Here is a 14222-nt window from a genome sequence, read left to right as displayed (position 1 = left end):
GCTACCCAGGTGCTCCTACTTTTGTATTCTTTTATGAAATGCTTGTTCATGCCATTTGACATTTTTCTCTACATAGGGTCTGATATTTTCTTTACTGACTTATAAGGATATATATTAAGAACAGTAATACATTGTAAGCTATTATCCCGGTCTGTTATTTCATTTTTAACTTAGATTATGATGCTTTTTAAGATAAAAATTATCATTTTTTATGTTGCTAATACTAACATTCTTTCTCCTTTATCATGCTTTAAAAGTCCTTCTCCCGATGGACACCGAGGCTCCTTCCACAGTTTGGCTATTGTGGACATTGCTGCTATAAACATTGGGGTGCAGGTGTCCCGGCGTTTCATTGCATCTGTATCTTTGGGGTAAATCCCGAACAGTGCAATTGCTGGGTCGTAGGGCAGGTCTATTTTTAACTCTTTGAGGAACCTCTACACAGTTTTCCAGAGTGGCTGCACCAGTTCACACTCCCACCAACAGTGTAAGAGGGTTCCCTTTTCTCCGCATCCTCTCCAACATTTGTGGTTTCCTGCCTTGTTAATTTTCCCTGAGGGCGGGGGTTGTGGTGAATGGGTGATGGGCACTGAGGGGGGCACTTGATGGGATGAGCACTGGGTGTTATTCTGTTTGTTGATAAATTGAACACCAATAAAAAATAAATTTACTTAAAAAATAAAAAAGTCCTTATCCACTCCTAGATTAGAAAAAGATTCACTGTTTTTTTTTTAAAGAATTTTTATGGCATAACTTTTACATTGAAATATTAGATATGGGGCATCCGGGCGGCTCAGTCAGTTGAGCATCTGACTCTTGATTTCAGTTTAGGTCATGATCTCAGGGTCATGAGATCGAGTCCTGTGTTGTACTCCACGCTGGGTGTGGAGCCTGCTTAACATTCTCTCTCTTCTTCTATCCCTCAGCACCACCCCACCCTGCTCTCACTGTCTCTCTAAAATAAATAAATAAATAAATAATAAATAAACAAACAAACAAATAATAATAATAAATAAATATTAGATACAATTAGAATCCATTATTAGGAGTAAGACAAGGATTTAGTTATATTTTTTCATGAAATACCTGAGTAGTTCCCAAATTTAATAAATTAATCTTTTCCCCTATTATTTGAAAGGTGGCCTTTATCATATAATTTCATTTAATTTTTTTTTGGTTCTCTTATTAATCTACTTAAATACAGAATTCTATAGATTTCCTTATATGTTCCTCATTAACTAGAGAGCTTTAGAAATTTTAAGTCTTTCAAATTAAGACAAACCTGAGGAAGCTGATTTTTTTTTTCCTAATGAACAAACTTTTCTCTAAATGCACCTGAATTTTCTTGGACATTTCTGCAACCAGGTGATGTGTAAAATGAGCTGGTCCAGGAAGAGTAGCTTACATGGCAGCAAGAGCAGGAAGTTTTCTGGACCTCTGGTTCTTTTCTTTACAGGAAGCAGTTGAGAAAATAAGCACATGTGATAATCCTATGGCACAAATTCTTGCACCAGATTCACTGAGTCCCAACCAAACAGAGGAGGTAAGTCCTGTCGGTAAATAAGCAAACTGCTTGGGTACAGAGACGAACACTCAGAGATGAAAGCTTTCTGCAATATTTTGCATATCAAGCCAGGAGTTCTTTGTGAACTTTAACATATTCATATGTGCTGTTAAGCTGGAGAACTGGAAGATTTGCCATTAGATGTTGACAGAGAAAGGAAGCACCGCACAGCAATGAAGGATTTATCACTTGCTCATTGTTTATTATGGTGAACTAGCCTTTCCACCAACTACTTCTTTCTTCTATAGATATAACTTAGGAGGGTCCTGACAGTGGAGGGGAGCTAATATTGATTAACTGCCTATCACGTAAGAGGCATGGGTATTTGCTGTTTAATCCTCAGATTAAATAAGGTAGATGAATGCCTACCATGAGTTTACAAATGAGGAAATCCAAATTTAAAGAATGAAATTACAGCTGGTAAGTGGAAGAGTAAGGAGCAAACCTAGAATATTTTAATCTGCCTTCCTGATTTGAACATTTAGTGCTGAGAGATGTGAAAGCAAGGTAGGTTTGGCCTCACAAAATCACTCACCTCGGGATCCCTGGGTTGCTCAGTGGTTTAGTGCCTGCCTTTGGCCCAGGGCATGATCCCGGAGACCCGGGATCAAATCCCGCAACAGGCTCCCTGCATAGAGCCTGCTTCTCCCTCTGCCTGTGTCTCTGCCTCTCTCTCTCTCTCTCTCTCTGTCTATCATGAATAAATAAATAAAATCTTAAAAAAAAAAAAAATCACTCGCCTCCCCGGCACCACCCCAGCAGCACGGCTCATATCTGGGCAGGTGTAGGGAGCGCTGCCCTTTAGCCAGGTGATCCTGCATTTTATAACAAGTGTGTGTGGTGGTGCTGCAGGTAGGGGAGACTTGAAGATGTTTGTAGAATTGACTGTAAAATGTTAGGGAGCAAATTTAAAGGGTTGGTATTTTGGCATGAAATACGGCCACTGCCAGAAAATTTGCTTGCATTTTAACTGAATCCTGTTACTTAGATTGGTGGCATGTTGACGCAGAAACCAAGCAGTGTGGGATCCCTGGGTGGCACAGCGGTTTGGCGCCTGCCTTTGGCCCAGGGTGTGATCCTGGAGACCCGGGATTGAATCCCACGTCGGGCTCCCGGTGCATGGAGCCTGCTTCTCCCTCTGCCTGTGTCTCTGCCTCTCTCTCTCTCTCTCTCTCTCTCTCTCTCTCTCTCTGACTATCATAAATGAATTTAAAAAAAAAAGAAAAGAAAAGAAAAAAAGAAACCAAGCAGTGTGACATTGACTGAAGTGAGAGCTGAACTTGGATACTAGAGCATTGGCAACATTCACATTCTTAAAGACCCCAAGGCATAATGAAATCAGGGATTGAATCTTGGTTCTTGTTACTCATTGGGTGACCTAGGAGATTTGAATAACCTAACTATACCTCAGTTTCCTCATCTGCACACTGGGAATAATAAGGGCTTGTGATGGGAAATAATGAGAGGGTCCATGTGTCACTTAGCATGGTGGCCTGGCCCTAGAGCCCAGTAAAGGGTTGGGTATTACTAACATATAGTTAGTTATTCAGTGAAGATAATATAATGCTCTTTAACAAGAAATACTGGTGGTAATACTTTTTAGCCACCCAAAATGCGCAATCCTAAAACATCCACTTAAATCATTTCTGCTTTTAGAATTTGGGGCTATAAGTTAGAGAAGATGTTTAGCAGGGGTGTGATTGTGGAAAAAACTGTAGACTCTGAATTAAAAGATTGCAGAGTTGTGTGACCTCAGGCAAGTAACTTACATCTGGGCCCAAGCTTCCCAGAAGCAAAGTGGTGAAATGGAAGGTAGGTGAGTTGCTTAAGCGTTAAATGAAGTTGGGTTTCTTTGACTATAAAAAGAGGTGGGTGAACTGGTTACTGGCAGGTTTCCCAGGCCACCTTTAGCAATTGCGGTTTCTATGGTTGCAAATATTCTTTTTTTCTTTCGTTCACCTTTGGATTCTTTTCAGTTTCAAATAACTAGCAAATAAAGCCCAGATTAGTTATCCGGCTTCCTTGTCTTCTATTAATTCAGTGAGTTAGTGAAAAAGGATAGAAATTCAATATCGCCATTAAAAAATGTGTGTGGTGTATGATAGGTGCTCAAATAATGTTTTCAAATAAACAAAGTCCATGGTAAACCTGTTATCATAGACTAATTAATATCAATTGTTATCTCAGGTGACAAAAAAGAAACTCCCCAAATCTTTGCCGCTAAGATGTAGCAATATCTAAAAACTAGAAAATCATTAATCAGATGACTAGCAATTGGTGTCTGGCAGTAAAATCACACAACTGTTGCTTTTTTTAAAAAAAATCAGAATTAAAAAAGAAAATTGAAACCGGTGACTCCCAAGGATAGCGCCAACTGTGCAGAAAAACACAAGGCATGAGAAGACTTCCTCAACTAGGGAGAAATGGTGGTTTTTTTTTTTGTTTTTTTTTTTTTTGTTTTTTTTTTTTTAGAAATGGTGTTTTGTCAGTAAAGAGCAAACATATGTGAAGTTAATAGATGGCCAAGGGGAACAAGTGCAATTCAGAGGCACATCTGCTAAGCCAGCTTTCCTAATACTCACCATGTGTGTGAAAAAGGAGTATTTTCACACCCTGCATGTTGTTGTTATCACTTGCCTACTTTGTTTACTTTTGTTGTACTGAAAGTTCTATGCTTAAACAAAATTCTGTAGAATTGGGAATTTTTGTGCATTTGAGTTGAGTTAGGCTGTACCTTTGTGAGCGATTTTGTCACCTGGCCAAAATTGTGCTTATTAGATGCTAACATCTAGCTAACAAAGTCTTATATAGAAAACATCGTATTTCATCATAATCACAATCAATAAAATATTTATTGAGATCAATAATTTTGTAGAGCAAAACACATATCCTTATTCCTGGGGGAATTTCTCTAGAAGGGTCAATATAATCTTTCAATATTCTGGAAAAGGATGTGGGAAGCAAATATGTCTGTATATCAAATCATCTTTTACTTCCAAATTGAAAATATCTAAAGTGTAATCTAATAGAATACTTGATGTGGTATCTGGAAGAAATTTTTCTTTTGGATCAATAAGCAACCCAGGTGTTTCAATAAGAACACATCTTTCATCATGCTTTCTTTATACTATAGTATAAGCATCTAGTCCTTAATAATATTTGAGTATCTGAATAGTGAAAAACAGTTTCAGGGATCCTCTCTGAATAGTAGGAAAAGAATTTCCAGATCATCCCACTGAAGATCATTACTTGACTCACACTACTTTTTTTTTTTTTTTTTAGATTTTATTTATTTATATGAGAGAGAGAAAGGGAGAGCACAAAGGGAGAGGGAGTGAGAGAAGCAGACTCCCTGCTGAGCAGAGAGCTCAATCCCAGGGCCCTGAGATCATGACCTGAGTTTAAGGCAGGGGTTTAACAGACTGAGCTGCCCAGGCGCCCCCTCACACTACTGTTAAGACGGAGAAATTTAGTTGAGTAATAGCATGTATGTTAGGAAAGAAAAAAAAAAGTCAAAATATCTTATAATCTACTTGTAAAGTGTGTGGCCTATTTCCTTGTATCCCAGCTGGTGCGTAAAGTGCCTTTTTTTCTGTGTGATCAGAGCTCACAGCAACGTAAGCATTGCTTAATCATGTGTCACACAAATTCAAACACTGGCCAATTCGCTGAGAAGTTTGAGACACACACCCACATGCGCACCCTCTCACTCACACTCACCTGTCTCCTGGGGCCCACCTGCTGTTTAATGAACTGCGAGCCCATTTGTCTTCTCCGTGCCTGGGAACACTACCTGTGTACATGCAGATCGGCTGCTTGGAAACCTGGAGCACCAGGTCACATGATTGTTGCTATGAGTGTGGAGGTGCAGTTTTTTTTTTTTCTTTATTACTTCTTCTGCCCCTATTGATTTGTTTTCTTTTAACTGAGGAAATGCTGGAAATTCACAGGTTTTTGCAAGCTCCTATCTGAAAACTTGGGATTCCATGGCTTTTCACTACTGGATTATCTTTGGGTTTATTTTAGGGTGCCACACCTACTGTCAAGGCTGCTGCTCTGGGCTTTTCCAACGAGCAAAGAGCTTTTGAGACCACGGTGGAGAAAGCTAGGTCCAAGCCTGCAGAAATCCTCCATGCCTGCAAGACCAAGGTGGCCGAGCTGGAGCTGTGGCTGCGCCAGGCCAACGTGGCATTCGAGCCAGAAACATTAAACGCAGACATGCAGCAGTTGGTAGAACAGCAGCTGGTAGGGTGCCAGGTAAGGCCGACGTGTTGGAGTTCATGGTTAGCCTTTTCACCAATCACCTTCCAAGACTGGGTGAATTTCTCTTAAAGCAACAGTATGTTTCCTTCTGTTACTCTGACCCTTGTATTTATCTTGGCCTCTAGTTTTTGTTCTCAGGGTAATTCTTGGAGGAGATTTATGTAAGCAGAGTATTTGGAGAGACTGGTGGTAAGAGCCCAGAATCTAGAGTCCTGATCTAGCTCTTTCATGTTAACTGTGAACTTGAGGGCGTTAGCTTTCCACCTCATTTTCCTCCTGTGGTCGGTTATCTCGGTTATCTCGGTTATCTCATAGGACTTTGTCAGGGTTAAATGAGATAAGGTACAAGAACCAGTATCTGGTGTATCAAGTATATAAAAAGTGCTGTAATTTGTATTCATGATAAATTCTTTGAATTTTTATTAATCGAAATGAAACTGAATATCCTGATTTTCCTAGCACAAAAGGGCTTTGCTGCCATTTTTTAAATAAAAGATTTTATTTATTTATTCATGAGAGACACAGAGAGAGGGGCAGTTTCCCCACGAGGAGCCTGATGTGGGACTCGATCCTGGGACTCTGGGATCATGACCTGAGCCAAAGGCAGTTGCTCAACCACTGAGCCACCCAGGCGTCCCGCTTTGCTGCCATTTTACTGTGAATGGTCCTACCCTTGCTTGAGGGGTGAGGGGTACTGGGGGGGGGGGGGCAGGAATATATACTTCCTTGCCTTTAGTCACTTTGAGTGACATTTGCTAGCTCAGTCCAAAGGTTGGGGATCTCTGTATCCCTCCAGGGAGAAGCTAGAATGATGATATCATAGCAGCATAATTTAAGTGCCTTCCCCAAGGGTGCTTAGACCAACCTTGGCCTGATGTCTCTGCCTGATTGGCTCATTTTTCTGCTGTAGCGACAGCAGGAATGACATCCCCTCAGAGGACACCATATCACTGGCCTGGCCACAGGGAACTCCTCCCACTATAGCTCATTATGGGGTTGGGGGTGGCCCATCCTTAGTCATCCACTTTCTCCACGCAGGCCCACAGTCTTATAATATCCAGCACCTGCCTCATGGGGTACCCAGGTAGGTACCTGACCTTCCCTGGGCAGCTTCCCACCTCTGACCCCAAAAGTTAGCTTTTGATGGGGTGGGTTCACTTAAATACTGGCACTACCACTTGACCTGGCTGATGAGGCACAGGGAGTCTGGAAAAGATGTAGCATGCTGTATCACAGAGTTGTACTAAATTGAACCTGAGGTGTTTGAGATGTTGAGTCTCAGCCACTTAAAGCCCTCCAGGATAGATTAGGCCAATTGATTGCCTTGCTGATTGGGCAGACCTCATGCTGATTCCTTGATCACCACCAGAAACCGTGTTCTGCCAGTGCCAGGGAAGTTGATTTGGGGGCTGGCAAGGGAAAGACACAACCACAAGGTGGCAGTAGCACACAGCAAGCTTTATTTGGGCAACTTTTTGGCAGGATCTCAAGGCCTTGGGAAGTCCCTCTCTATGAGAGCCCTTCCAGAGGCTGTGGCAAGAAGTGGAGGTGGGGCCACATCCTGGAAGGGGAGGAAGGCAAAGGAACTCCCAGGGGAGCAGGGAATCCAGAGGAGCTTGTGTGTCTAGATGATGTCAGAGAGCTCCAAAGGGCAACAGAGGCTAGGGTTGGAGTTGTATCTTAACCATAGGGACCAGATGTGGGGTCTCACTTTCAGTTTGGTGCCAGTAGGATTTGAGCTAGTAGTCCTGGCCTGCCATGAGAAAATAAGCAACATGGAGACCAGGGCCATCTTTGGCTCACTTATATCACACCATGGTACATCCAACTTCATATTGAAACACATAAGAAGCCTGCCATTAGTCTGTAAAAAAATATGGATATTCCCCTGGGAAAATATCCGAAGGACAGGAGCAAACAGATCAGTCAAGAAGAAAATTTATATGGTAATTTATTATCAGAGAAGAAATGTTCAGCCTTCATTATTAAAAACATATGAATCGAAACAGCTGTTGTGTTGTTCCCATGTGACTCTGGCAAGAATTATATCATCCTGGAAAACTCTTGATCCACTATCCTGCCTGATTGCCTCAGTGTTTTGGGAGGTCAGCTGACAACATATAAAATATCCGTTGTATTTGACCTAATAACACCATTACTTTAACTGTATCCTCTGAGAATAACCCAGAAAGGGAAGAATGTTTGTGGCAGAGTTAATTACATAGGTGAAGAACTGAAACCAGCTTACAGGCTTACCAATAAGGAAGTTACAGAATCATGGAACATCAACTTATAGCTAGTAAAGTGGGAATCGGGAAGCATGCATCTGTGGACACTTGAAAAATTAAACATAAAATAGCTAAATGGAAAAAAAGTGCACAATGTTATAGTATACTCTGTAGCCACTGTAAAATCTATGATTACATATTGTTTAAGTTTAGAAGAATCTATGGAGGTTACAGGTAGTTTGCTTAGATAGAGGAGTTATAAGAAGATATTATTTGAAAATCTGTTTTTGTTTTTTGAGATTTTTTTTTTATCTTTAAGCAATCCCTACACTCACTATGGGGCTCAAACTCACAACCTCAAGATCAAGAGTCTCATGCTCTACCGACTAAGCCAGCCAGGCACCCCTGAAAATGTTATTTTAGGGATAGTTTTTCCTAAGGTTTCTCTCAAAGAGTGTAACTTGTTCTCAGTCACACAAGTTTCAGCACAAATGCTCCCAGTACTGGAATGGGAATCTGAATGCCGCTGCTGCGTTGTGTGCCCAGCCCAGCAGATGGGAGCATTTGGATTCCAGAGCGCAAGAGAGGGCAGCCTTGATCTGTTGGGGAGGAATATGATGACGGTGACTTACAGGGAAACTGACTTCATCTAGCTGATTTATTTTTAGATCCGTGTGTAAGTTGGCCAATTGTATCAATGACTAAGTGTTTTAGGTTCCAAATTATTTCTTCTGTCATTTTCTGATATCTTGGAAGTTTATTTGACCTGAAAAAGGGAAGGAACAGATCAAGGGGAGGAACTTTCAAGGAGTTCTGTGAAGTTCTTTTCCTATTAAGACTCAACCCTTGGATTCCAGCAGGAAAAGGTTAGGAAGGTGGTCGGAGAAGGGGGTGGAATAATAGTCACCATAGACTATGTGTCAAGCACTGGCCGAAGTGCATGGACTTTTAACTCTTAACTCCTTGGAGTAACCCTAGGAGGTAAGTTCTGTTATTGTCCCATTTTACAGATGACTGAAGACACATTTGTACAAAGTAAGGTGTTTGAGTTTACCTGGCTGCTAAGGAGATCTGAATTCAGATAGTCTACTTCCTGTGTCTGTGGGTTTTTTTGTTAGTTTGTTTTTTGCTTTAGGTTTGTTTGTTTATTTATTTATTTAAGTAATCTCTACACCCAACATGGGGCTCAAACTCACTACCCTAAGATCAAGAGTCACGTGCTCTTCCAGCTGAACCAACCAGATGCCCCAGTGTCTGGGTTCTTAACCACTATGCTATGCTGGATACATCCAGCTGTATTTTCTAAAGTACTAGTACTTTTCTAGAGTACTAAATATATAGAATTCCAAAATATAGAATTTTAGATTATTTGGAGAGTGGCATCTGCAAGGTGGGGTTGCTTTCATTGTACCCCTGTCCAGAAGCTCAGGAATTATGTGGGAATTGTTTTTTTTCCCCCAAAGTCTCTTCCAATCTGTGTTTCTGAGACTTGTTACACACACACAGATAGAGTGAATCTAACTCATTTTAGAGTAAAACATTTGTTCAAGACCAAAACCATGAGTAATTAAATGATTTTGTTTCCTAGGCCATGCTAACAGACATCGAGCACAAGGTTGCCTCTCTGCTAGAGAGCTGCAAAGATCTAGGGCCAGGAGACAGTGGGGCCACTCAGCAGGAGGCTGAAGCTCTTTCCTTGAAACTAAAGACTGTGAAGTGCAATTTGGAAAAAGTCCAGATCATGCTTCAGGAGAAATACAGTGAAGACCAGGTAAAACATGGCCACGTATTGATGCGTATGGGTAGACGATACAGTAGAGCCACCAGGAAGGAATTCTGGCGGAGGTGGTAAAGCAGCTATAGAGGAATTACACTAAGTAAGAAAGAATGAAGCCTCTTAAAGCTGTGACGGATGGTTGTACTGACTCTTGTTACTGATTCCGTTTTGTCTTACAGTTTTTCTTACCTAGGCTATTGTTGGTGACAGTGTAGGTTTGGCTTGGATTAGTTTGATTGGATTGATTGTTCTTGCTTGTAATAAGGTCTGAAAGATACGTTTATTCCAATTGCCTGGAAAATGAAGTTCTTAGAGAAGATTACAATTTCACATCAGAAATATAAAACCTATTTCCAGGGTCCTTTTTGTTATACATTTACAAATATATATACTGATCAAAGTACCATACAGTTAAAGTGTTCTTGTGACTTTTAAAAATGTTCTGTGTTTATAAATACAAATACGCATCTATGAGTAGGGTCTTATTGTATGAGATTTGCATCTATACTTGGGAGATGGTGGTTCCTCCACAGAGGACTTACGTTCACAGAAATAAGATTGGCAGCAGATACATAGGCTCTGCGGTTCCCCTATTCATTCTCATATGTTCTCTCTTTTTAAAATGTTTTGGGCATAAGGGAAATCTAAATTCATAAGCATAAAACTGTGTCTCTTTTTGATTTGTTTGGGGTTTTTTTTTTTTTGTTTTGCTTTTTTGTTTTTTTACTTTGTTCTTAAAACAGAAAAGCAATGCATTTCCTGGCTTTTAGTAATTCAATGGATAAATTACATTGAGGAAATAAGATGACCACATCACCAAATGTAATGGTTTTTTCAGTTGTTTTGAAATAAGTATGTGAAATCATAGTATATAATTACAGAAAATAATACAATCACTTACTTTATATAAAACTTTTCCATTATGTAATCTCATTATTAGAATGGAACTAAAGTAGGTCATTTTTTTAAGAGTCTGCCATTACAAATTTTTTTGCAGCATTCTACTACTCTAAAGAAACCTTTAGAGCATCCAAATGATCTCCAAGCAGATAACCTTTCTGAATTTGAATCGATTGTAATTGAAAGGCCACAGTTTGGCAAACAAAAAGATTTCCAGCAGCAACAGGTAATTGCAGCCTTTAACAGATATAAGGATAACTATAAAGCTTTCTGGGGCACCTGGGTGGCTCAGTGGTTGAGTGTCTGCCTTTGGCTCAGGGTGTGATCCCAGAGTCCTGGGATCAAGTCCCGCATTGGGCTCCCCGGGGGCGGGGAGCCTGCTTCTCCCTCTGCCTGTGTCTCTACCTCTCTCTGTGTGTCTCTCATGAATAAATGAATAAAATCTTAAAAAAAAAAAAAGCTTTCTACATGCAATATTCCTTTGAACCAAGTACCGAACTGCCATTAGGGTATTTTTTCATGGGACTGGATGGACAGTGTGATGGACAGGTGCTCCCTGAGTGTTGAGCATTTGCTGTAGGAGCTGCTTTGCTTTCTTCTTCTGCAGGTGAGGATGATCTAACTGCTACTTTATTAACTTGCAATTTATTTCAAACTAAGCAGATACCTTCAGGTGAACTTACCTCTTTAACACCTCTTTCCCTATTGTTTCAAAATGTGTTGGCAAATTTTGGGGGATTTTCCATATGTGTGATATATATTGTATATATACTTGGTCATTGTGTGAATGTTTTAAGTAGATTTTTGAGAAATAAAAGTTAATAGAAACAAGCAAGCAGGAAAGGGAAATAGTAAATAATAATTTAGAAAGTGGTTCAAAATTAACAGAAGCAACCGTTGGCTACTAGTTGAAAACTTTGACTGGACCATTTGAATCTCACTCAATTATAGGTTCTGGAGTTAAAACCAATGGAACAGAAAGATTTCATCAAATTCATAGACTTTAATGCCAAGAAAATGTGGCCACCATATTGCCAACCTGATGAAAATGTAACTCAGAAATCAACTGAAAGGTAAAAACATTTTTAGAGTTGGACATTCAGCAGTTATTGGTTGGGAGAATTTAGAGCATTTCTTTTTAAATCACTCGTAAAACATTGTCTGAATGTGATAAAATTTTTGTATGTGGATTATTCTGTGCACTTTTTCTTTTCCCTTAACAGCATGAGGGCATCCAGCCTTGAAAACTGTGCTCCAGGCTCAGGCTTGTCAACTCAGGATGAAAGTGGGGATAAGTGGCAATATTTACATCATGAACTCTCATCAAAAATCGGGCTACCACCACCCAAGCAGGTGCAGCCTCAGGTCAGTGTGTGCCTGCACACAATGTAAATAATACATAAACATGTTTATCTTTGAAAATGCCACAAACATTCATTAAAGACATATATATGTTCTGTATTATGTAGCAGTTTATTTTCAGGAAGCGAAGATGCCAAGTGGGTTTTTCATTTGACGCTTTTTTGCCCTCCTGGAAATCTGCAGTAAGTGCCATGCCTTTGTGCTTCTGTGGCACCGTGGGCTTCCCTAATCACAGCTCTTAAAATACTGGGAGCCTGTTTACTTGTGTGTGTTCCCCGTTAGGCGATATGGGAAGAAAGACCATGTCTCCCTGGTTCACATTTGATTGCCTGGCACAGTACCTGAAACACTATCAAGTCTCAGTTTTGATATGTTGAATGAATAAATTAGGAATGAGTAATAAATGTTTACAAAAACAGTTTAAAAATGATACAATGCAATATTAGTGTTCATTCATTCATTTATCAAAAGATTATTTGGAATCTGTGGTGTGCCAGCCCCTGTTCCAATGGTACCTGTATTCCACCAACACACTCTATTACTGCCATTATAGGTTTTATTCATACTGTCCCAGCAACTGCAGGATTTCTCTCTCAACAAGGAGCCCATGAGCAGAATAGCACTATTGCTCACAACAGTCAAGCTTCTGCCTTCAGCTTTGTATTCAACCTGCCTGGGCACCTTTTTCCCAGTTCTCCAGTCTGGTGGAAACTTTTCAGCTTTACTCTGCCAAGGACCTTATTTGATCTATTAATGTTGAATTAAACTCATTGATAGGGCTTTGGTCTTGGTTTCTCCTTGTCATACACACTGTAGCATGTATATTGTTCTCTTTCCAACAGTAGAATACCATCAGGAGTTCTTTTCTCCAAGCAGAGTCAGATACCACCTCACCTGGTTGCTTTGTATTTACTAGTTTTACAATTTGAAAAAGGGATTAACTCTGAATCTTTCTCTCATCTGAAGTCACAGTGAATTTTTACTACCTATTTAGCTTTCCAGTATCAAATTAAGATGCAAATCTGTCCCTGGAGGTGACTGTCTATTCTAAGATTTGGTTATATACCAGGGGCCTACCAATAAATGAGAAGCAAAATAGCTAGCCTCATAACATAAATGGTATTGCTACTAAATTGAAAGATTAATGATTTTACTCTATTTCTCAAGTTATGGCTTATTTTCCCTCATTTTGATATTAAAGGGAGTCTAAATAAAACTTTTCATGACCCTTCAAAACTGTCCACAATATTTAAAATTTAACTATGTTTACTGACAAGTGACACGATAGCAAAAACACCAAGAAGGTAACACATTAACACATGAAGGCATTTTTGCTATTTTACATTAACATTACCAGGATCTCAAATTATAATAAGGCTTCCCTTTTTTCATATAGGTTGCGACAAATATGAGTGTTCTACCCAATGTGAGCATGTATAACTTTAGATACCCAACAACTGAAGAATTGAAAACATATACCACACAACTTGAAGACCTGCGTCAAGAAGCAAATAATCTGCAGACTCAGGTAGCAATAACACGTTACAAATTTTCTTCACTGCAGTATCAAAAAAGAAGGAAATGTGACATTGTGTATTAGTCATAATTGTCTTTACTGAATAAATAGTAGAATACATAATGGAATAGGTCTTAGAATTGCAAATAGAATTTATCTCATTTGCCAACTCTGGTGAGTTTGGTAGTGGCTGCCTAGAGCACCATGTGCAAAGGCTTCTGAACCCACATCTAGAGTTGGCAGGGACAAAGATCATTATTTTTTTGTTTTTTAAAGATTTATTAATTAGAGAGAGTAGGGGTAGGGGAAGGGGAGCAAAGGTAAAGGGACAAGTAGACTTCATGCTGAGCATGGAGCCCAACATAGACCTCGATCCCAGGAGATCATGACCTAAGCTGAAATCAAGTGTATGCTTCACCAACTGTGCCACCCAGGCACCCCAACAAGGATCATTGTTGATTAGTATTATCTGCAGTGGTCCCCTGTGATTGGAAGGGTGAGGAAGGAGGGGAGTATTGACAAGATTTCCAACCTTGAGTAGATTTAATGCCAAGATGGTATGCTGGGTAATGTTAGGAGTCTACCAGAGAAGACAATAGGAATCAGAGCCCA

At 39.9% G+C, this 14222-nt stretch overlaps 1 protein-coding gene across 6 annotated transcripts in view; it reads left to right on the top strand.

Annotated features, from left to right (window-relative positions):
- Positions 1 to 14222, top strand: part of SYNE2 (spectrin repeat containing nuclear envelope protein 2) — a 326121-nt gene that overhangs the window by 229290 nt on the left and 82609 nt on the right. For 4 of the 6 annotated variants that reach the window (XM_041759982.1, XM_041759984.1, XM_041759986.1 and 1 more), the window contains 7 exons: positions 1457 to 1543; positions 5591 to 5821; positions 9644 to 9826; positions 10830 to 10958; positions 11684 to 11805; positions 11956 to 12097; positions 13491 to 13622. In XM_041759982.1, the coding sequence (XP_041615916.1) occupies positions 1457 to 1543; positions 5591 to 5821; positions 9644 to 9826; positions 10830 to 10958; positions 11684 to 11805; positions 11956 to 12097; positions 13491 to 13622 (1026 nt within the window). Of the gene's footprint in view, positions 1 to 1456; positions 1544 to 4943; positions 5430 to 5590; positions 5822 to 9643; positions 9827 to 10829; positions 10959 to 11683; positions 11806 to 11955; positions 12098 to 13490; positions 13623 to 14222 lie in introns of those variants that run through there. The other 2 variants (XM_041759988.1, XM_041759987.1) reach the window with 2 other exon arrangements.

This window comes from Vulpes lagopus, chromosome 6 (genome assembly GCF_018345385.1).
Source record: "Vulpes lagopus strain Blue_001 chromosome 6, ASM1834538v1, whole genome shotgun sequence".
Classification (NCBI taxonomy): Eukaryota; Metazoa; Chordata; class Mammalia; order Carnivora; family Canidae; genus Vulpes; species Vulpes lagopus.
The sequence above is the reverse complement of the archived record's forward strand: the minus strand, read 5'-3'. Positions and strand labels throughout refer to the sequence as shown.